The sequence below is a fragment of the Martes martes genome, assembly GCF_963455335.1.
Source record: "Martes martes genome assembly, chromosome: 4".
Lineage (NCBI taxonomy): Eukaryota > Metazoa > Chordata > Mammalia > Carnivora > Mustelidae > Martes > Martes martes.
In genome coordinates this window covers 38,230,528-38,254,442 of record NC_137891.1, presented here as the reverse complement: position 1 = coordinate 38,254,442, position 23,915 = coordinate 38,230,528, and the positions used below count along the sequence as shown (strand labels likewise).

General features: G+C 44.5%; 1 protein-coding gene across 1 annotated transcript in view; it reads right to left on the bottom strand.

The window, feature by feature from the left end:
* The window catches only part of NIPAL2 (NIPA like domain containing 2), a 73,277-nt gene extending 67,836 nt beyond the window's left edge, over window positions 1–5,441 (bottom strand). Inside the window, exon 1 of the mRNA XM_080800454.1 lies at window positions 5,233–5,441. Within this exon, the coding sequence (XP_080656580.1) occupies window positions 5,233–5,340 (108 nt within the window). The 5' untranslated portion in view covers window positions 5,341–5,441. The remainder of the gene's footprint in view (window positions 1–5,232) is intronic.
* Between the last annotated feature and the right edge of the window lie 18,474 nt (window positions 5,442–23,915).

Below are 23,915 nucleotides of genomic sequence, written 5' to 3'. Positions count from 1 at the left end.
TGTGTCTGGCACTTTGCTAACTTTCAGACATATGTCACATTATTCTATTCCTACATCAATTCTGCAAGGTATGTATATATTATTATTATTACCATTTCAATAGAGAAAGCCAAGATTTGGAGAAATTAAGAAACTTGTCAACACCTCTGGTAAAAAAGCTGAGTTTTAAAACTGCACTATACAAAAACAGAAAGGAGGGCTTTGGGGAAACACCATCCTTTCCACGGTAAAGCTCTCAAATGCCAACTTGAACAGTCATCACCATTTTTAAAAGAAATTGTTTAAGTAATTCTCAATTGCTTGTTTAAGCAGACTTCCCACAAGGTGAATATGGTATACACCATTATCTACCTGGGTAAAACATGCAAGTTGGACAGTTATTGCAATGCTAATAATATTTATAAAATGTAAAAAAGTTATAGAAAATATATATAAACAACTGCAAAGAGAATGATACAGATCAATGAATCACTAAAATGAATTATTATAAGGCAAGCACCCTTATAACACCATCCAGATCAAGACACTAAAAGAAATTAAGCACCCACCCAAAACCCTCCCTTCACCCCATCTCATCACACCAGCTCCGTTCCCACAAGACACCACTGGCCCAACTTTATTGCAATCATTTTCTTGCCTTCCCTTATAGTTTCATCACCCAAGTGGGCATCCTTCAAAACTATAGTTGAAGGCTTGTTTTTTTTTTTAATCTATAGGTTTTTTAGGTCTCTTAATTTACAACTTCTCCATTTTCTCCCTTTTCTTTCTTGTAAAAATGATTTCTAAAGAAATGGAGCCATTTCAACCTGTAAAATGGCAAAGTTTCCCATAGCCTGAATTTTGTTGATGGCATCAATACAAATATTATAACTAGTTAGTATAAATCAAGCCATAAGGAAGAGATCAGGTAGAATGAAATGCAAACATCTTGTCTGCCAAATTCACAGCAGCAGTAAGACTCTCTGCCTCTAACAAAAACTGTGGGATGATGATGATGAGTTATTTTGTTTTTAGAAAAGCTCTGATATAGTTGTTTTGAGGTAATCTGTTTCTTTCTTCCTCTTGCTGCCCCATACATACATCTTATAGAAAATCTGGTAACAGGAAAATGCCATGTTGGATATATAAGGAAGGCAAAAAATAAATAAATAAATAAATAAATAAGCATAAATAAAACAAAAAGGGGATTTTTTCCTTGGGAAGGAAATGGAAAGGACCAGCAATCTCTACCCAGCACTTTGGTTATCTGTAAATTTTGGCACTTTTCTTTCTTCAAGAGACAGAGATGCAGCTACCAGCAGAAAAAAAAATAGATAGTAGCATAGCAAAGCAAAATCAATAAAAGGGCGATATAAAACTCAATACGATTTTCTTTAGTGCAATGAAATAAGTTACACTCATTCCCTTCTTCACGTTGCCTCTCACCACCACATTCTTTTCAAGCCATAGTTTCTAAGCAATGGCCTAGGAAAAGGAGAGCTGTGTAGTTACTCTTACTTGCTATTTGATCTTGGGGCAAGTTATTTAGGGTTTCCTTACATGAACAGTGAGGCTAATATGTACCTTACAAGAGGTGTTGTTGGGGGGCTCCACTGAGATAATAGGTACAAAGTGTTACATAGTAAATATATAACAAATGTCAGTGTCTTGACTTTGCCTCTTCCTGGCCAACTTTGTATCAATATTCTTCTAAATACATTGACTTTAAACACTCAAACCATTGAAAATCAAAAGTTCAAATAAGGGACATAAAAAATCCTAAATTTTCATTTTACCCTATGCAGAATAAACCATTTTGACAATGTCCTTGTGAATTTAGATACTTAGCAATATGCTTAAACTTTAAGAACCAGGGACAAAACCCCTTCTTCACAATATTTCGCACGTTCATCCTCCCCTGTCCATTCTCTCCACAGTCTTGGTTTGGCACTATTTAATCAATCAGATAGCAAAAGGGAGACCCGAGATCCTTTATTCCAACCCTCTTCTCCTGGAGAGAAAACTGAAACCCAAGCACACACTAGTTCACAGCAGAGTCTAGACTACAGCTCCTAACACTGGTTGCAAATTAAGTGCCTACAGAGGCTAGTAGGTAAGAGAGTAAAGGGAGGGGCTTAGGTGGGGAGCACAGCTGCTCTAAACTGAACTTCAGCACAGTTACCACGTGGGAGAGAGAGCCAAGTGCTCCTAGAACTTTTAACATTTAAAGACATCACTGACACTTGAAACTTTATATATGATCTACTTGCTTTTAAATGCTGGCAATGTATTACACATTTTTTTAAGCCTCTCTGCAGGTCAAACAGGACACATCTGTGGGCCGGATTTAGCCAATTTGAGGCCTCTGAATCAGCTTTGCTAACCCTAAGTTAAATTTCTTTTATTTAATTTGATTTGATTCTCACACTGCTTGCCAAAAAAAACAACACCACCACCAAAACAAAAAACAAAAAGGGCTCCCTGTTGCCTACAAGATAAAAGTCCAAACTTCTTAACCAGTCCTTCAAGGCAACCCATGAGCACATTTAAGACCCCAAATTATATTTCCACTTTACAGTCTCCGTTCTCCACTGCAACCAGAATGGCCCAATTTCCACATTAGATACAAAAATAGTCAGAAAGTCACCTCCAGGCCACATGGGCTGACCTTGGTCTCCAGACGTTCCTCCACATGTGCACTCCCAGAGTGAAACTCTGTCCACCCGTAAGCACCCAGCTGAAATACCACCTTTCCACAAAACATCCTTGATGGCCCCTGTGCAAAGCCACCTTGCTCCAAATTCCCACAGGATTTTATATCACTTACATGGTACTTAAAACATACTGCCTTGTTTTGAAGTTATCAGCAAAGCTTATCTCCCCAACCACCTAATAACACTCCTGGAAAAAAAGAGTGAATATATACACGTGTTTCATAAACAGGGGGCTTGATAACCATCTCAGAAATATTACCCTCTTATACTGAAAACTTGTGGCTCAAACATGAAGAAAATATGCTGGAAGAACTCCCCTGTACCTGTGCTTCCATAGACAGACGCTTGAGTGACAAAAAAGGGCCAAAGACCTCACTTCTCTGGCTTCCCAAAACATTTTCCCCACTTTCTATCTGCTTCAGGATTTCTTCCTATAGAAGCACTCACATCTTTGCCTTGGACAACGTTGATTGTAAGAGACCACTGTTAAATATCCAGCTGTTATGTGAGAGGATTGGTCTTTCTCTAGGAGTAAGGCTAATTTATCAGTCTGATGGTTTCACGTGGAAAGATCCAGAGATCCGGGATCCGGGTGAATACACTCAAAATTAGCCTGGGATGCTGGGTAGTCATGGTTTAATCAGTTTTATCACAACTGAACTACCCAGCATCCCAGGCTAATTTTGAGTGTGAGAGTCCTAAACTGATACCTCAAACTTTGTTTTTCTGGCGCTGCTCCCATTTTCAGTCATCTACCTTTGGCAGGGGGGAAAAAAAAAAAAAAGGCTCCATTTTATTTTTGCTGGCCTGGCCCCGTACTAGAGGCAGGCAATACAATGTTTGCTGAGTGAATTTCAAAAAATCAATTTTTTCACACTCTTCTAAGTCTTATAAAATGGCCTAAATTTGCACAATAATGGGAAAAGTTCATACAACCTCATCTCAAACTAGCTATAGTTTATATGTCAGCTGAGTAATTTCAATTAGCATATCCTGGATACACCCTTTTAAACCTGTACAAATATATACTGTCAAAGGCAAGTTAGGCCTTGCAAACATCAAGTTAGGTCCCCACATTTATGTCAGGTGGTAATCTGTTTTGATGTTAAGAGAGCCAAGACAATCTTGAATTCCAGGAAATAGCAAGGAAACTGACTACAGGAGTTTCAACTATGAGAACAATGTTTTCTCCTGTTTCAGATGATGCCATGTAAGTCACAACTACTAAGCCTCTAATTTCTTTACCAAAAGAAAATAAGTTCATTCTTAAACCTTTCCTGGGAGTGCTTCTCGCATAAGCACATTAGAGCATGTTTATAATATATATTAGCATAAATATAATTTAACAGATAGACTCAAAGAGCTTTCCATAAGAAGCAATTCCTTTTTTCGTAAATCCTGTCAAGGAAGACGTGGACTAGATCACACGCAGCCACCAAGAGGCTCTGAGTGCCGTCATTTTTCCTACGTTAGTGCGTTTTGTGGCAAAACAGACTTAAAGCAATACCCTCTCCTTTGTTGAAAACGAATAAGGTGGACACATGCTTATTTTGTCTTTATATAAATAATTTTGTGTTAAATTTCTGAAAACAAAATTTTAATGTTTTAGAAATTAGCATTCAAAACACTTTTCAAGTGTTCTTAGAGGAATTCTAGACCTTTGATTATTGGTTAAAGACGGCTTAGCTCAACAGTCACAAATATTTTATGATTACTTTGTTGTGAACCAAAAAGGCCCACGGATTTATTAAAGAGCAAGGAAAAAGTAACACACTTATGCACCCAGGAGGAGGCCCGGGGTCCACTACATGAAGATCGCTAGCCCCCACTTAAAAGAATGTACAGGCGGCTAGAGGAAGGGCTCGCCGGGGCCGTTTTTCTGATCTTAAACCAAGACAAAAATAAATGGGCAGCTCCGCTCCCCTTTGATCTCCTTCGGTGTATCTTTCCAGCATAAACTGGCAATGTTTAGGCTGACGATGTTTCCTCCAGAGGACCCGTGAGACAGAAGGCGAGAGTCATGCAGTTGCACCCCCAGGAATATGGGTGTTCTTTGCACGGAAATGGAAGCGCCCTGCTGAGCCAGCGGGGACACACGCGCGCGCAGAGCATCTGCGCGGAGGTGACATTTGCGAGCCCTTAGCAAGTTCCCTGCTTCAGAGAACGGGGTGTCACTTATTTTCACTGTAAAACGATCAGGATGGAGGGGGATTGAATACGGGTGGAGGGGAGTCACCCCACACTCCGAGAATCCTTCGGGGAGAAGGCGGATTCAGGCCGGAGGGGCGGGATCGTGCGGGACTCAGAGGCCCAGGAATGACCCCGCAGAGGTCGGAGGCGCCCCACTCCCAGGGGCGGATGCCCGGGAGCGTTAGGCCGGCGGAGGGGGCCCCGCGCTCTCGCACATGAGCGGCAGTTCAGTGAACGTGTGGAAACATCACGTCAGCTCTGAGAGCCGGCCGACGGGCGGCCGAGGAGCAGGAGGCGCCGCGGCCCCGCCCGTGTCCCCAGCGGGCGACGGGGGCGGTCGGCCCCTTACCTGGTTCCTGCGGTACCACGCGCCCGACAGGGAGCCGTTGGCGGCGCCCAGCGCCCAGTACGTGAAGTTCCGGGACAGCTCGTCCACCGCAGCCGAGGCGGCGGCCATTGGGGCTCGCTCCCGGCGCGCGGGCTCAGGCTCCGGCTGCCTCCCGGCCCCTCCGCTCCGCCCGGCGCCGCGGAGGAGGCGCGCCCGGCCGAGGCCACTTCCTGCTCGGCGCCCGGGCTGGCGGGATCGCCGCGGGCACCTGGCTCCCGCCCCCGCGCGGCCGCAGGTGCGGCTCCCGCCCGCCCGCACGCCCCGCCCACCCCGGCCGCCCCGGCGCGACCCCGCTCCTCCCGCGCCAGCGACCCGCGGGGACCCCCGCCGTCTGCGGCCTCCCGGGGCGGCCCGGTTCGCAGCGCATCCTCGGAGCCGCGGGGCCTGGGCGCTCGGCGTCCTCGCCGGCCAGACCTGATCCCCGTGCGCGCGGGTGGCCGCACCTGCTGGGGCGAGGGGGCGGTGCCTCCAAAGGCGCTGGCAGCCCCCCGAGCGCTGGGTGGGTACGCCCTGAAGGGAATGGGAGAGAACCCCCTCTGTCTAACCCAGAGCAGCCCCCTTCACCCCGTCCGGATCTGGCAGTTTCAGCTCTCGATCACGCTTTCAGTGTGTCTCACTTGAATTTGCGAAGTTGTTTGCATGTTCCCGAAAATATTGTAAGCAACTCGAGAACAAACGTGGATCCACTAAATCTCAGCGTCAACGACTGGTAGATCATTAGTAAAACATTACCGCGAGGAAGGAAGGAATCTCCTGGTGGTAGCTGGAGGACCCCAGGGTCTCCTTCAGAAACGGGGTTTCCTTCAGGTGGAACCAGAAGGAATTGCTGAAACGTTGCCAGCTGCTGGATATCAGAATTTGGAATGGGACACAATTGTTAATGGCCTTAGAGAACTCTAGATGTTTTGTTTTTGTCTATATTCAAATTCTACTGTTACTACACAGATGCCTTGTAAGGTATCACCGACCTTGAGAATCCTGTGATTCTGTATTGTTGTCTGAAGCCCCGGAACTTGCAATTCTTGTATTTACACAATGCCGAGATTCTCCTTACATAATGTATTTTGACTGTCACGGCTTTATTACAGAGAGACCTTCACCAAAAGAGAATTGCCGCCTAGTTAAAAGCTGGGAGAAAGTTTTCAGTGTTTACTAGGGGAAGCGTGCGAATGCGAGAAGACCATGAGAACAATAACGTTTTAGGTAGAGAAATAATAAGACATGCCATCTGGAAAGCTGTGTAGTTTCTTGCTTGAGCATCCAAAATGCATAATGAACAGTTAATATAGTAGCTAATTATTTGCAATTTTAAGAGGCTCATTTATTTCAAATAAATATCTGAAGGAAAAGTGCCTTTTTGAATATCTTCTAATAATATCACATTAACTTGTGTTGGTGACTTTGTTAATGCTTCCTTCAGCTGAGCGGCTTTAGGGTACCAGTAACAGAATATCCTAGTAAAAGTGGCTTAGACAACAAACATGTATTATCCCCGGAGGGAATTTTGTTCTGTGTGGCTCAATGATGTCATTACTTCCATCTTTCTGCTCTACCATGTCTGATGTATCAGGCTTTTCCCTTTTCGTGGTGGCAGCTCCAGGCATTACATGCAAACAGGACCACATCTAGAGGAGGGGTAAGTGAGGCATTTCTTCTCCTTCTTTTTAAAAAGATTTTATTTATTTATTTGACACAGAGAGAGAGAGAGAGAGAGAGAGAGAGAGCGCACAAGCAGGGGGAGAACCAGAGGGAGAGGGAGAAGTGGGCTCCCTACTCAGCGGGAGGGACCCTGGGATCATGACCTGAGTCCAAAGGCAGATGCTTAACAGACTGAGCCACCCAGGTGCCCAAGCAGGATTTCTTCTTATGCATCTTTTGATTGGAGGAAAACCTTTTGCAGACTCCCCTTCAGGTCCCACTAGCCAGGACTGGGTCACACGCTCATCCATGCTCTACATGCAAGGGAAGCAGGGAAAGTGACTCTCAGGCATTTCCAGCCTTCAGAGTGGGAGGAGAGCTCTACCAGCAAAGAAGAAACCAGGATGGGGTGGGAGGGTACTATCAGCAGAGCCTGGCACAACCACTCCTCAGTCTATTCTATCAGCCAGATTGTAACTAGTCATACGGTCTCTAACAAGCAAGATAATAAGTGGATCGTGTCGCTTTCCTGCTTCAAACACTACCAAACCTCCCCACGGACACAATAAAGTTCACACTTTTTAAGCTTGGCATATGAGATATTTTATGATCTGGCCCCCATACTCTGCTAAGCTCAAATCACTCTCATTTTATCTCTTAATTAAAAAGACCATTTTCTGTTTCTTTGCATTTGTTTAAAACCCTCTAATTTTGGAGGAAGACAACACTTGGTACAGAAGAAGTATGATGTGTAGCCTGTGACATGCTGTTCTCCAGATTCCAAGATGCCACCACAGTCCCTGTGGCTGTCCTCGTGCGTGGGGGTGGCTGGAACAAAGAATTCGTGACCAGTGTTCCTTTCCACACAGTTCACAAGGAGGCGGCAGGAATGCTGCGTGAGCTATTTTGGTCCCAGCAGCGTAGGAGTTGCTGGAGGCTGTTCAGGGCTTTATGACGGCCTCTGCCTCTTGTGGGGTTTCTTCAGGGGATATCCTGTTCACTTTACAGGATGCCAAAAGCCTTTGATCAACTGCCTGTTTTGAGCACTGAAATGGTGGAGGTCTGTTCCGCAGTTAATTCAAGGAATTCCATTCTGGTGCCACATCACTTGAAGCTAAATCCTGACTCCATTGCAGATTGGCTGTGTGATTTTGATCAAGGTGCGTAACTTCTCTGTGCTTTGCATTCATCATCTGTGAAAGGGAGCTAATGAGTACTGAAACATAGAAAGTACTCAGTCAGTGCTGTCTTTCACTATTGATGACCATGGGAGAGGGAAGAATTCTTTAAACAAACAAATACACACAAAAGTACGAAGCACAGAGGATAAGATTAATACACACAACTGCAATAAAATTAAGGGCTTTCGCATATCAGTCAACCATAAAGTATAAAAAGATAAGTCACAGGGACGCCGGGGGTGACTCAGTTGGCTAGGCGACTGCCTTCAGCTCAGGTCATGATCCCGAAGTCCTGGGATGGAGTCCCACATCGGGCTCCCAGCTCCATGGGGAGTCTGCTTCTCCCTCTGACCTCCCCTCTCATGCTCTCTCACTCTGCCTCTCTCTCTCTCTCTCAAATAAATAAATAAAATCTTAAAAAAAAAAAGATAAGTCACAAAGTGGAACCATGATTTGTCACATGTAACTGACAGAGGTTCACATCCAAAATATGTAAATAACTCCTATAGGTCAATAAGAAAATGCCAGATAACCCAGCAGAAAAATGGGCAAAAACATAAACAAGCATATTTCATAAGATAAAGTATAAATGGCTGATAAACATATAAAATGCCTCCATCTCACCAATAATCAGAAAGAGGCAAATTAAAAAGCCCAATGAGAATCAATGTATACCCACTTGTTGGCAAAAACCATTTTTTAAAAATTTATATATTGTTTCAGTTCATTTGGGCTGCTGTCTACCAGCTGGGTAGCTTATAAACAATAGAAATTCATGGCTCACAGTTCTGAGGCTGGGAAGTCCAAGGTCAAGGCACCAGCATGGCCTCATTCAAGGAAGGCCCTCTTCCTCGTTCACAGCCAGCACCTTCTTGCAATGTTCTCACGTGGTAGAAGGGGCTAGAGATCTCTCTGGAGGCTCTTTTATAAGTTACTAATCCTATTTATGACGGCTCCACTTCCCAAGGCCTCACCTACTAATACATCAACCTTTGGGGAGGTTTGGAATTTAACACATGAATTTTAGGGGGACACAGCACATACAAATTTTGGTAAGGATGTGGAGTAACAAATTTCTTTTCACTGTTGATGCTATTGATGTTGGAAACAGTTTGACATGATTTGGTAAAGATAAAAGTGCTTCTCTGAACTTCACTCTTAGGTGTATGCCCCAGAGAAACATGGATAGCAGGAGAGACGTACAAGGATAACAATGCTCTTTGTGAAAGCAAAACAACAACAAAAAACTGAAGATACCTCAAGTGTCCATCCACAGAAACAGTGGGCAAGTGAACTTTGATACTCTTGTACAATAAACTACTAGACAACAACGAAATTGCCTACACCACAGCTATCCAGTGTCCACACTGACATGTATGAGTCCCATAGACATAATACTGAGTTAAAAAAGCAAGTCCACAGATTATACAGTGTGATTCAAAAGCATGCAAAATCAGATGATACACTGTACATCCATATGTAGGAAAATCTAAAGAAAAGCAAGGGGGTGATAGACATGAGATTTGGATAGCGGTTCAAAGGTATTGGCAATATTCTACTTCCTAAACTGAGTGATGGACTACATGGGCATTTATTTTATTATTATTATGAAAGATATACATTTATGTCTCACATGACATAATTTTTATAAGTGTAGTGTATTTTATAACTAATACAAAAGATTAATGAAGAATAAAATGCAAGGTTTTGTGGTCAAAGTTTCTGAAAGTTCAAGGTTGGTAGACCCGGATTTAAGTTCAGTCTTCTGCTCCTTATCAGCTGCATGGCTTTGGACAAACTCTCTGAGATTCTGTTTCCTAATTCATAAAGTTGGGAATAGTAATTTTGTTTCAAAAACGGTTGTAAACATTCACTACAGGGTAATGTGAGTGAAAAACACTTTATTGTTCAGCTCTGTTCCCCAAGCCCTTGGTGCCAGGAGCCGAAAGCACCAGGACGAATGAAGCCTGGGCTCTGAGCCCAGCGGCTGACACCGACGTGAGCAGACAGGCAGGTAAACAGGTAGACTCCAACTGACGTTAGCATGAGAGCTGGGAGACAACAGCTGGGAGTTGTTTTCAGCTCAGTTTGCAAAGGCAAGTGCAGCCTGCCAAGGCCACCTAGAAGTGGGTGCTGAGTGTCCCGAATCCTGAAGGATGAGTTAGCCACGGCAGAAGGGAGGTGGGAGTGAGCAGGGCTGACTGAAGGAAGAGCAGAAACCAAGGCCAGAGGCCAGAAACAGTACCGCGTGCGTGTTTCCATGTTCGTCATGGCTGGGATGAGATCTATTGGAGAATAAGCACAGACGGACAAGTAGGGCCAGGGAATAGAGAATTTGTGTGCTGGGTTATCAGAGTCAGACTTGACTCTTAATGGGAGCCATTGAGCAAGTTTACTTAAGGGAACAGGAGGACAGGGTTGATGTGTTATTATTTATTTATTTATTTATTATGTTCAATTAACCAACATACAGGATAGGTGCTTTATTTTTTTTTTAAAGATTTTATTTATTTATTTGAGAGAGAGAGACAGTGAGAGAGAACATGAGGGGCGAGAAGGTCAGAGGGAGAGGCAGACTTCCCATGGAACTGGGAGCCTGAAGTGGGACTCGATTTCGGGACTCTGGGACCGTGACCTGAGCTGAAGACAGTTGCTCAACCAACTGAGCCACCCAGGAGCCCAGGATAGGTGCTTTAAAAGATTCCCGTTGGAAGAGCAGTGCTGGTTTAGGTGGAAAACACCAGAGAGGGAGAGCCAAGCCAAGAGCCAACAGTGGCTCAAGTGAGGACACGTGAGAAAGGCTAGAGAGTGCAAAGATTTCAGAAATGTTTCCAGGTGAAACTAGCACAACCCGTGGATGGGGCAGGGAAGGGAGAGGGAAGGAGGGGGAGGAGGTGTGATGCAGGGGAGAGAGAGAGAAGAGAGGGTCTAAGCTGTGTTTCAGTTTGGACTAATGTGTGCTGAGGCAGCACCACTTACCGACATGGGGACTAGGAAAGAGGATTGCATTTAGGGGGAGAGGGTGAGTTCAGTCTGAGTTGAGGACTCATTGAATTTGAGCAGCTGGTGGGGCATCTGAGCAGAAAGCATGTGCTGGATTATCTTAAGATGCAGGGGTGACGTCCTGAGCCAGGGAGATTTGGGAGCCACCAGAATGCAGGTGGATGAGACGGGCCAGGGAGAGCACACAGCCCCCGTCTTTTGGAGTAGGACTAGGCAAACTTTTTCTATACAGGGCCAGAGAGTAAATATTTCAGGCTTTGGGGGCACCTGGGTGGCTTAGTGGGTTAAAGCCTCTGCCTTCAGCTCAGGTCATGATCCCAGGATCCTGGGATCCAGTCCCACGTGGGGCTTTCTGCTCAGCAGGGAGCCTGCTTCCTTCTCTCTCTCTGCCTGTCTCTCTGCCTACTTGTGATTTCTGTCTGTCAAAAAAATAAATAAAATCTTTAAAAAAAAATTTCAGGCTTTGTGGACCATACGGTCTCCTACCATAACGATTCAGCTCTGCTGTTGTAATGCAGAAGCAACTGCAGACCGCATGTCAATTAGTGCGTGGCTGCGTTCCAATAAAGCTTTACTTACAAAAACAGGTGGCTGGCATGGACCATAGTTTGCTGACCCCTTTTCTAGAGAGAGAAGAGCTGAGTGCCGAATGCACTTGAGAGGTAAGAGAGTATGTTTGCTAGGCCTCTTGGCACGTGAGCAACAGATCCCAAACCAAAAGAAAGTTCAGTAACTCATAACTAAAACCTGGGACCGCCGGAATGGAGTCAGACCCCTAGATCCAGGAACCTGATTTCTGGGTATGGGTTTCATCCTCAGGTCAGCTTCACCTGGTGGGGATATGGCCATAGCAACTCCTGGTGTCCATCCTTAGAGGCTGGGTTCAGAAAGGTAAAGAGAGTGTGACAGATGGGTTATTGTTCCCAGGTCTTCATGCTCCCCCCCACCCCCAATGCAGGAATATATGTATTATTCCCACCCAACTCCTCCCTGCTACCCCCCTACCAGCCAGTTGCCAAATGACTACAATTCCTCCCACCAGAGAGAGCCTCTCAGTGATGCTGGGTTTGGTCACATGACTTGCTTTGGAAATGTGACAGTTCTGGGCCAAGAACTCAAGAGGTATCCCATGTTTCTGCTTGCTCTGTATACCTGGGCTCTATCCTGAGAAGAGGGGGCCTTAAGTAGCCACTGGTCCAGAGAGAATGAAGACACCTGCAGACCCCACCTGAAGCCAACCCTTGCCACATCTGGCCTGAGGACTCATGGACGAGAAAATAAATATTGTTTGTTATAAGCCACTGAGATCTTGAGAGTATCTGTTATACAGCAACACCAGTTGATTAAGGATATGCCCAGCCAGCTGCATTTAGAAAGTCCTGGTGGGGGGCACCTGGGTGGCTCAGTGATTAAAGCCTCTGCCTTCGGCTCAGGTCATGATCTCAGGGTCCTGGGATCGAGCCCCACATTGGGCTCCCTGCTCAGAGGGGAGCCTGCTTCCTCCCCCCTCTCTCTCTGCCTGCCTCTCTGCCTACTTGTGATCTCTGTCTGTCAAATAAATAAAATCTTTAAAAAAAAAAAAAGAAAGAAAGTCCTGGTGGAAAACTGGCCTGATCCGCGGACGTGTAACCCATCTCAGGACCAGTTACCCAAGGGCAGAGGGATTTGGATCCTGTGTTCACTCTCTTGAAGGTGGTGGGAACAGTTACCAAGGTGAGGAGAGGCAGGCTGAGCAGACCAAAGCAGTAGCCAGCGCTGAGGGGAGTCGTGCCAGGGACACAGGCAAAAGCAAGGGCCACAGATGGCCAAGAGGACACGGTGACGATAAATGAAAGGTGTTCACGCGTGCTTTGGCAATAATGACAGAAAAGTCATTAGTGATCTTTACTGAGCAGCTTCAGCTGAGTACTGGGGGCGCCCGCCAGATAATAGTTGATGATTATATTTCAATAAACTCCAATTCACTATGGGAGCATTAGCTACTCCTAAGAAAGACCTTATATTAGGAGCAGGTTAGGGGTCTGCGAGCTGGGGGTCAAGAGTTTCATTAATTAGCGGAGCACTGTGAAGCCATGGGAGGCCTCCCGGGAAAGGGGGTGCTGGGATCATCTACCCTAGAGGGAGAAGATTCTTGAAGGGGGAGATGTAGCCCTTAAGGGGGGAACCAGGGTGAAAGGTGGAGCACAGTCCTGGAGTGACCCACAGGGCCTGCAGCCGCAGAATTGTATCTTTGGGAACCAGATGTGAAGGCTGGATCCAAGCTACGTGGAAATTAAAATAGCTGGGTTTAGTGAGAGGTCACGAGGGAGGTGGGAGAGGCCAAGGGAGGAGAGAGCTGATAAGAATATCTGGTCTGAGGCCTGGAGAAACAGTAACTGAGCCAGCCGTCACACAAGTATCCAATTGGCAAAAGGTTAATCTAGTGCCCACCCCTTTTTGGGACTCTGACCTTGTCTTGACTTCTTTCAGGCCCCTTTCCTTAGCCCCTGTCCACTTTCCTGACTTCCCTAATGGGGACATGTCCCACCCTATCCCACCTGCCTTTACTGGCATCTGACAATGTACGACTTCCCAAGGCTGTATCCTGCCCAGGCTGGTCCTCCCCAGACGGTACCCCCCAACATCATTCCCTCTGCCTCCTCTTAAACTGTATTGTCTCATGTCTCATTCCTTTGCTCTCCACTCTCAAGGAGGCATCTGGGAATGGATCAATGCCAAGATATTAACTTCTTCCGTGATTATTTGCTTTCCAAATGGACTCTCCTGGTAACATGACGTCTTAACCCAAAGGAGTATTTCTGTCAAAGGAGAAACAATTGGGCAGATGGAAATGGGGCGTGCAAAATTGCCTCTCAGATCTTACCTCATAATAAGTTTGTCAATGATGAGGCTTGTCCCAAACTGGAGAAGGCATTGAGGGAAGTTAAATAAGAACCCTAATTTTAGAAATAAAATATTTAATTTTAGGCCCCAACACAACAGATATTTTAGATGTAATTGCTAAATGAAAATGTCCTGATGTGAGAATTTCAGGGTTAGAGGAATGGCCGCCAAGGTCAAGTTACCCATATCCTGGTATTAACCTTTTTCTTCCAGTTCATATCTCCCATGGGCTTACATCTGTTCTTTCGACTAATCCTCACAAAAGCTCTGTGAAGTAGGTGAGGCATTTGTGTTTCTTAAAAGCATTTAAAAAATTAGTTATTTTAAAAAACAAAACTGGGGTGCCTGGGTGGCTCAGTGGGTCATGATCTCAGGGTCCTGGGATTGAGCCCCACATCGGGCTCTCTGCTCAGCAGGGAGTCTGCCCCCCGCCCCCTGCCTGCCTCTCTGCCTATTTGTGATCTGTCAAATAAATAAATAAAATCTTAAAAAAATAAAATAAATAAAAAACAAAACCAAAAGATTTCAGCTTAGGGAAGCTAAAGTGCTCATCTAATGTTCCCTCTGGTCTGGGGTGGCAGTGGGACTTCTGCTGCTCTGTTAAGAAGTCTTGCTACGCGGGCGAATGAATCAAGGTTCTCCAGAGAGAGAGAATCAATAGGAGATGTAGATACAGGTATGAACACAGAACTCACGAGATGATGGAGACTGAGAAGTCCCAAGATCTGTAGCCAGCAAGCTGCAGATGAAGGAAGCTGATGGAAGTTCTAGACTCAACGTCCGAAGGCTTGAGACCCAAGAAGGGTCAGCTTTTCAGTTCATGGTTGAAGGAAGGAAAAGACTGGTGTTCCGGCTCACCGGTCAGGCGATGAGGAGTTCCCTCTTACTCAATCTTTTATTTTATTCAGGTCTTCAACTGATTGGAGGAGGCCTCCCCAAATTAGGAAGGGCAATCTGCGTTACTCGGTCTACCGATGCAAGCGCTAGGTAGACTCTGGATTCGGGATGAGTCCAGAAACCCCCTGGCAGAAACACCCAGAATAGTGTCTGAGTGCCCCAAATGTCTGTGTGCCCTGTGGCCCACTCAGGCTGATATACAAAATGAACCATCACAGGGAGTGCCTCAAAGAGGGAATAAAAAGATAGTCCTGTATTGCATTGAATACCAATGAAATGCCCTATGGAACCAGGTGTGACAAATGTGGCTGGCAGAAGTTTCACGGACATGAATTTCAGTATTTGTACCATTTTTCTTTAGCTTGGGGTTTAGTTTCTCTTCTAATCCAATTTGTGCTGTAGGTTTTCTATGACCACTTTACTCGAATAGGATTTACTTTCTCTCTCTCTCCCCGCCATCATTACCATCATGCCGTCGTCGACAGCATCCGAGGTTTACTGAGTGCCTTCTGCTCTCATGGCTCTGTACCAGGAAGGAATTCAGAACTCACAGGGGAAACTAGATCTGTCCCTTGCTTTGAGTGGCTTAATTACAGTTTAGGAGACAGAACAGACACATAAAGAGATAAATAAATGCAAACCGACTGTGAACAAGTTAACTAGGGGTAAGTGAGGGAAGACATTCATCTTAGATGTCACAAAAAGGGAGTGATTAGTAGGCTCAGAGTGGTCTGGAAAAGCTTCAAGGCATCTGTGACCATTGGGCAGGCCCTGAGGGAAGGGTGTATCCAAAATGAGAGAGACTGTCAGGAACGATGGAGAGCCCCCTGGATGACAGTGGAAAGTGTGAGTGTGTGCACAGACAGCGAGGCGAGGTCGGGTGGGCTCCTTCCTGAGCCACCGAACAGCTTGATGCTTGGAGAGTAGCATCCAGGAACAGCTTTAGGGCCAGGTTGCTAATTAAAACTTTTTCACTGCGTGTGTAATTTTCCAGGATCAGCAGGGAGAGTCATCTGCAACTCCGAGAGGCATCTCCACCACCCCTCTCCCTGCACCCCTCCTACCCGCCCCCCCAAAGCACAACTTTGTAAACCTGTCTAGCCAGTCAGATATCCCTGACTCTCCCAGTTATATTCATTCCCTTGGCAAAGGCTGGATTTGCACATGATTAAAGAAAAAAAAAAGCAACGAAAGAAAAAGCCTCTCCCTGTTTTCACGTGCACAGTGAATGCTGTTTTTATATGGTTTGTTCTGTTCGTCTGGGTCCATAGCCCCTGCTCAGTGTTAGGCTTGGTTTGCTTTAGGGACAACAGGGAAACCCTGTGGTGTGTGAGGAGACAGTGTAAGCTTCACGGCCATCAGCCAGTAGGGCAGCTCACCTTCCTCCCCGCAGTTTCCGCAGACCCTCCTTGGTCCTTGGGAGGTTGCGTAGGTCACTGAGAGTGAAACACTGTGAGAAACCCACTGTGCTCCAGTCCTGCTCTGCCATGACCCAGCTGATGGCTGTAGGCAAGTCCCTTTACACCCCACCCCCCGGGGTTCATTTTCTCATTCGTAAAAGGAGAGGTTTGGAGTAGATGACCTTGCGGCATGTTTCAACTCTGAAGGCTGAGTCTAGGAGGAATTGTATTTTCCTCGAATTATATCAGACAGTGTTTTTCTCCCCTCGCTACTTAGGGGAGGAGAGGGCAGCTCTGGAAGGTACTATTTCCTTCCCCTAAAATGTCTTGAGATATTGGTGTCTAATCAAAGAGTGTTGGCTTTTACCTACCAGACACATCTTTTTAAAAAGATGTATTTATGTATTTGAGAGAGAGAAAGAGAGCCAGAGAGAGAGAAAGTGCAAGTGGGGGGAGGGGGGGAGGGATGCAGGGAGAAGGAGAGAGAGAATCTCCAGCAGGCTCCTCACCGAGCACGGAGCCCCATGCAGGGCTCCATCCCAGGACCCTGAGATCACAACCTGTGACGAAATCACAAGTCAGAGGCTCAACCGACTGAGCCACCCTGAGATACATTTTTTAAAAAATATCCCACCCTGAGACACATTTTAAAAAAAATATCTTTTATGGGCATTTTAGAGAGATGGAACCCTTAGAGAACTTTCTAGGTAGGAGAACTAAGATTCAAATAATGCCACAGTTTAGTAGCTGTATGATCTTGAACCAGTTACTTCACTTTCCTGGGACTCAGTTTCCTCATCTGTAGAATGAGAACAACGACAACAACAACAAGAACCACAGTCCTTAGGGTAACTGTGAAGATTAAATCTGTTAAGTATCAAGTCCTCAGGACAGTGCCTACCCATAGTAAATATCCACAAGCCGGAGACACAGTGTGGCTGTCATCTGTGTAGCAGTGAGGAGATGAAGTGTGGTGTTACGGTGGTTAGTGGGGTGGGGGGGGCGGTGGAGGGGGGACACCGGATCAAGGCAGATCTGAGTTTCAGTCTGGCCTTTGTCTCTAACCAGCTGTGTACCTTGGGTGAGCGATTCCACTTCCTCAAGCCTCAGTGTCTTCCTCTTTACGGGGAATCTTAATGGTTCCTGCTTTGTAGAATTCTGAAGGAAGATTCAGCAAGACAAGGCATTCACTTAGCCTGCACAGGACAGAGTAAACATTCAACAAATTTAATCACAACCACAAACAAACAAAAGTAATAATAACTGCTGTGCTTCCATCCCTCCCCCCTGCCCCCCCACCCCCACCCCAGGCTTTCCTCCGAGGACGGCAGTAGTGGAAGGAAATCTCCAGACTGAGGAGACGGACTGACTCGTGTAGCTGGACAGCACGCTTCGTGAGAGCAGGACCCTCTCCTCCTGGTTTATCCTCTAGCGTGGTGTCCGGCACATTCAGGCACCAGAAAAAAAAGCCTTTACCGAGAGTGGAAACAAGAGAGAGATGCTTGTAAGTCATTCTGCTTTTACAAGACCTGGCTTAGTTTTCAGGCCTTCATACCTATTCCATCTGCTGCCTTCACAACACCACCCAGGAGGACATTTGGAGACGTGGAGACCTCCTCTTCACTCTAGACCAGCGCTGTCCAAAAGAAATATAATGTGAACCGCACACGGAATTTTAAAAGTCTTTGTAGCCTTGTTAAAAAAAAAAAAAGTAAAAAAAAAAAAAGTGAAATTAATTTTAATAATGTACTTTATTTAACCCACTCTTTCCAAGATAAGATCATTTCAACACACAATCAAAATCAAAATCAAAATTATTCAATATTCTTGGTATTAAGTGTGACACCTGGTATGTATTTTATACTTGCTGCGTATCTCAATTCAGATAGCATATTTCAAGTGCTCAGTAGCCTCAAGGAACCCAGTTCCAGTAGAGGGGCCCCTATATTGGAAAGTATGGCTCCAGACCGAGAAAGCACGATCAAGTCTCTCCTTCCACCCACCCTCAAGCCCACCCCTCAGTTCCACTTCCTGTCTGAGGACCCTCTGATTTTCCAGGTGGGTGCTCTAGGGAAAGTCTTCGGGCTTCTTGGAAGATACACCCACTCCTGACACGGGTGCCCTGTCTCACTAGAAAGACCACATCAGAATACAACACCATAACCTCAACACCCATTCCAGGAGATGCACACATACAACAGGGAGTTGATTGTTCAAAGCACTTCCAAGCTTGTTATTTGAAATATCAACTATCACCGACCATCCACGATCATCCTCTTTTTCAGTCATGCCTTTGGAGGGCTTTGTCCACTGCGATCTGCCCTATGCCTAACCCTCTCCGGTAATTCATTTGTTCATTCAATTTAGCGAGTGCCTACAACATGTAATGGAGTTAGGAATGCTGTAATGAGCAGGAGGAATGCAGTGCCTGCCCTTGGGAACGTTAAACTTGAGTGGGATGGGAGGGCGAATAAGCAGGATCTTACATGGTGTAATGAGGAAAATAAATACTAAGTACTCTGGAAGCTCATAGGAGGGCAAACAACCTAACACAGTCGTGTGTGTGTGTGTGTGTGTGTGTGTGTGTGTAAGGGGGCAATTAGGGAAGCAACATCTAAAATAAAATCTGAAGTTTGAGATAAAATTGGAGTAGGAGGTTGTTGGGAGTGGAGCTGGAGAAAGAAAGAGAACATTCCAGGTAAGGAGAGAACCATCCCATGTCCCAGAAGGTTCAAAGTAGAGGGCCCACAAATCATCCCATCTAGCTGGATGGAAGGGTACATTTGTGACTTGGGTAGATGTCGGGGAGGCAAGGGATTAACCATGATTAATAGTCAGGGCTTTATTTAAATTCTATTGTAAAGATCCTGGGAACTCAGCTCTGGTTCTGATTTCTTGCTTGCTGTTTACAGGGTATCTCCATGTTCCCCTTAAATTCAGCATGCTCCAAATCACTCATCACCTTCATTCCTCTGCTAAATATTCCAAGCCGGTTCTCTCCCTTAGTGTCTCTGTCTCTCATAATGAGATCAGCGTAGTTCCAGTCTCCTGCCACAGCTGAGACGTCTCTCATCCCCTTCTATATCTTCACGCCTGTACCCAAACCATTACTAAAACTCACTAATTTTTTGACTGCATATCTGAAGGCTTTTGGTTCAGGCACTTTCTGGCTTCCTTGAAGATCATTCATCACTCATTTTTCTATAATAGCTTTAAATTTTCACCAGAGCTATCCAAACTCCAAGTGGTATAACTTGTACTCCTTTGAGATATCATTTTGGAACAAATCAGCAGTTTTTAAAATCACATCAGATTATAAAATAGGAAAATAATTCCAGCAGTCCAGAAATGCCCCAAGCAACTTTTATCGGAAAAAATGTTTTATTTATTTTTTGATTCTAATGTCTTCTTATATCTTAAAAAAAAAATCATCAACCTTCCTTCTGAAGTTGTAAGGTCGTATTACCCACACAGGAAATCCATAAAGAGGGATTTTTTATTTGTCTAATTGCGTCCCTCCCTTTCCACACAAGCCCTTTCCTGGATACATTACCTGCATGTTCACTCACCCTAGAAAAATGTTCAATACTGTTTAAACTTGCCCTTGATTACCAAATATCTTACTTCATATTGGCTTGGCAATTCATTATAACCACACCCTGTACTGGACATGGAAAATTTAAAACACAAGAACCAGACTGCACTTTGTGTCTTATGAATAAATGAGAAGAGAAATGATAATTTCCCCCGGTTGTATTTTGTCATATTTTAAGCAAAATGTCCACTGACTCGAAATTGCATTTTAATCAGTCACTATTTGGTGAGATTTAAGGGCTGTGGTCTACATGAAACTACTTGTTCGAGGGATGGTAACCATGTTTTCCATAATTAAAAATGAGGACACTGGTGTGACAATGGGGACAGAGATTTGAAATCAGTACCACCCTGGAAAATTTGGGTTAAACGATTTCCATAGCTATAGGAAATGTAAGATAAGTATCGTCCTCAAGTTTATAATTTTATTGGAAACACAAGCCCAACACACATTTATTTACTTGGCCACTGAATAGTGAACACCTCGTATAGGGGGTACTTTGGTAGCTGGTAAAGTCACGGAGATGAAAAATATAGACAGTTGCCTAAAATGCTTCCTGAAACATTTGTGAGGCTAATTTTATGTGTCAACTCGGCTAAGCTATGATGCCCAGCTGTCTGGTCAAAGACTAGTCTAGATGTGGCTGTGAAGGTATTTTTTAGATGCAATTAACATTTACATCAGTAGACTTTGTGTAGAGTGTCCTCCATAATGCGGATGGGCCTCATCCAAATGGTTGAAGGCCTTGAGAGCAAAGATTGAAATTCCCCCCAAGAAAGGAAAAGTCTGCTTCCAGGCTCAAGACTGCAATACCGGCTCTTGCTAGAATCTTCAGCCTGCCCGCCTACCCTGCAGATTTTGGATTTACTGCTTTCCATGATCGTGTAAGCCAGCTCCTTAAATAAGTCTCTCTTCTCTCTGTACACACACACACACACACACACACACACACACACACACACACACACATCCTGTTGGTTCTGTTTCTCTGGAGAACCCTAATACAGCTCTCATAAGAATTGTTATTTATTTCCCACTCCTGAGATAATCTATGCATGTTCAGAATTGTATAATACCTTTCCCCCCCACACACATCGTAACAACCCACTTCACAAATATGTCTTCTAGCAATGTTTTTAAACATATGGCATTGACTTTCAAGACCCAGCTTGCTGTTAAAGAGAAAATTTAGAAGCCGAAGTGGAATTATCAGCTAGAACAAAGTTGCCTAATTTCAAGTGGGATGAGAAAGGGGGGAATGCAGAAAGCTTGAGGAAACCCCAAGTGTTCGAGTCAAGCAGGTGACGGAAATGATAGCCCAGAGAAGGCAGCATTTGGCTTTCTTCTGACAAAATTTGGAGGAAAGAAAGTGCATGGATGATTGGTCCCATGACTCCAAGTACCTTCACAGTGGAAAAAGATGCCGTGAGAAGAAAGGACAGTAGAGCAAAACTAGTCAGAGCAATTGGAATAATGACCAAAATTGCCTGGGGGAAAGACTGGAGCAAAGAATGCCATGTACAACCTAGAACTGTGAGTTCAACACTAGATTAATGTTTGGGGGCTCTGGAGTTTCTACGAACTGTTCCAGTGGAAAATGGTGCAGGATGATCTGTTCTAAAAGGAAATGGGCACTCTGTAGCAAGAGTATTCTGGATGGAATAAGTGATAGCTGATTTCCACATCTGATTTAAGCACGTAGCAGGCCTGTTTCTCTGAACTGGCAATAGAAAACACTTGGAAGGGAGAAAATCTTACGAATAATTAGACATAATTAGGTTGTCAGCTCATATATCATTATGCCTTGCCTCTCAGGGATGTTTTGCAGATTAATTAGTTAATGTTTGTAAAATAAGCTCCAAGTGCCATGTATCATTGGCATAGGATTTGATTTTCAGTATGATGAGTGTAATTAAGTCATGTTGATTTCATACAAACCTTCATTGCAGGGTAACGTCTGTTCTGGAGTGTTCTGAAGACGTTTGGGGGAATGGGTTCTTGAGCGTGGTGTTTAGAGCCTGGTGACAGGCATTTGGCATCGTGTTTTGTACACGGTTCAGGTAAGATGAGGAATTTAAAGTGCCAGATTAGAATTGTGGCTTCTCCTAATGCATAAAGGTTATGTTTTTACATGATACCCAGCTTGATAATGCAATAATTAAAAGCAAACACTTTAAAGTCAAGATCGGCGGGAGAGAGAACATTAAGGGTTTTTTTTGGAAGCCCTACGTGAAACTTACCTACTATTTGACATGTACGTTAAACACTCTTCCATTAGGAAATTCATTTTTTAAATCTGGCGGTGGCTTTCAATACCCGCAGTCCATACCTGTTAGCAAGCTGGTCTTGAGCAGTATAATTGATTATTATTTTTTTAGAATAATTGATTATTTTTTTTAAAGAATTTATTTATTTACTTGACAGAGAGAGATCACAGGTAGGCAGAGAGGCAGGCAGAGAGAGAGAGGAGGAGGAAGCAGGCTCCCCACTGAGCAGAGAGCCCGATGTGGGACTCGATCTCAGGACCCTGAGATCATGACCTGAGCCGAAGGCAGAGGCTTAACCCACTGAGCCACCCAGGCACCCAGTATAATTGATTATTGACTCAGAAGCTCAAATATACATTCATTTGTTGGGATTTGGTGGTTTTTGAAAGAGGAATCAAATAAGGTCCAGGATAGTGGTTTTCAAACATTTTGGTCTCAGGGTCCTTTCTCCTCTTAAAAATCACTGAGGACCCCAGAGAGCTTTGTTTATGCATGTTATATTTACCAGCGTTTATTGTATTTAAAAATGGAAGCCAGGAAAAAAATTTAAATTTATTTTATTCACTGAAACAGAGAAGCTCATTGCATAATAACATAGATAAGAGACGTTTAATGAGAAGAGGTGAGAAGAGTGGCATTGTTTTGCATTCTTAGAAACCTCTTTAATGTCTAGCTTAATGGAAAACAGCTGTAGCTCCGTATCTGCTTCTGCGTCCAATCTGATGTGATACATCGTTTTTGGTTGAAGGAGGTGAAGAAAATTTGGCCTCACACAACTATGTAGCTGGGAGAGGGAGAAATATGTTAAGAACCCTTTTAGATAATTGGATTTTCCCTTTTGATTTGAGACCAGAACTCAGCAAGTGATAGTGTCTTAAAGCTTATTTCTTCACCGTTGGTGCATTCTAAAACCTATCAGTGACTTTTCGCATCCCATCACTTTAAACTCCAAGGGTCTATCTCCTACTTGAATCCACGCATTGGTCCTTTGGAAAGTATTGTTTCACTGAGTTATGCAGATCTTCTGAATGTTCCAAATATTTCATGATGCAGTATCAAACACTCACTTTTATCAATATCACCACTGACTTCATCCTAAAATTGTTTAAGTATTGGTATACTGTCAAGTTTTCTAAAATTTTCATTTTTGCTCTAAAGCTGGAATTTTATTATTGGCAATAAATACTTTCAGTTGTTTTCCTTGAAGTGATAGTCTCACTTTGTTCATTTTAGAGACATTGTCTGCCAAATACCGACATCTGAATAAGCATAGCTTTTTCAAGTAAAAATGCCATTCCACCGACAAACAGCTTGTTCAGCTCACCGCACAAATGATTTTCCTTGACACAACCATCATAATCGGTCTGCGTCTGGGTCTTTGTGACGACTTCCCACTTCCTCACACAGAATATTAAAATGATATGTGCACAAGGGTAAACATTTAATAAAGTAAATACTTTTTACTGCTTCATCAAGGTCACTGTTAAGTGAAATTGGCATTTTAAGACAAATCTGGAAGTGCATGGCCGTGCCATATACACAGGTTGCCGCGATTTGGGGCCGCTGCCGTGGCTGGTGCTTGCGCTCCATGCAGCATCAGCCTTCCTGCCTTTGCTCCACCAATGCAGGTGTCCACACACTGAAAATGCAAACTTTGTTCAGGGCGCCTGGGTGGCTCAGTCAGTTAAGCTTTTTCCTTTGGCTCAGGTCCTGAGCCCAGGGTCCTGGGTTTGAGTCCCACGTCAGGGTCCCTGCTCCGCAGGGAGCGTGCTTCTGTCTG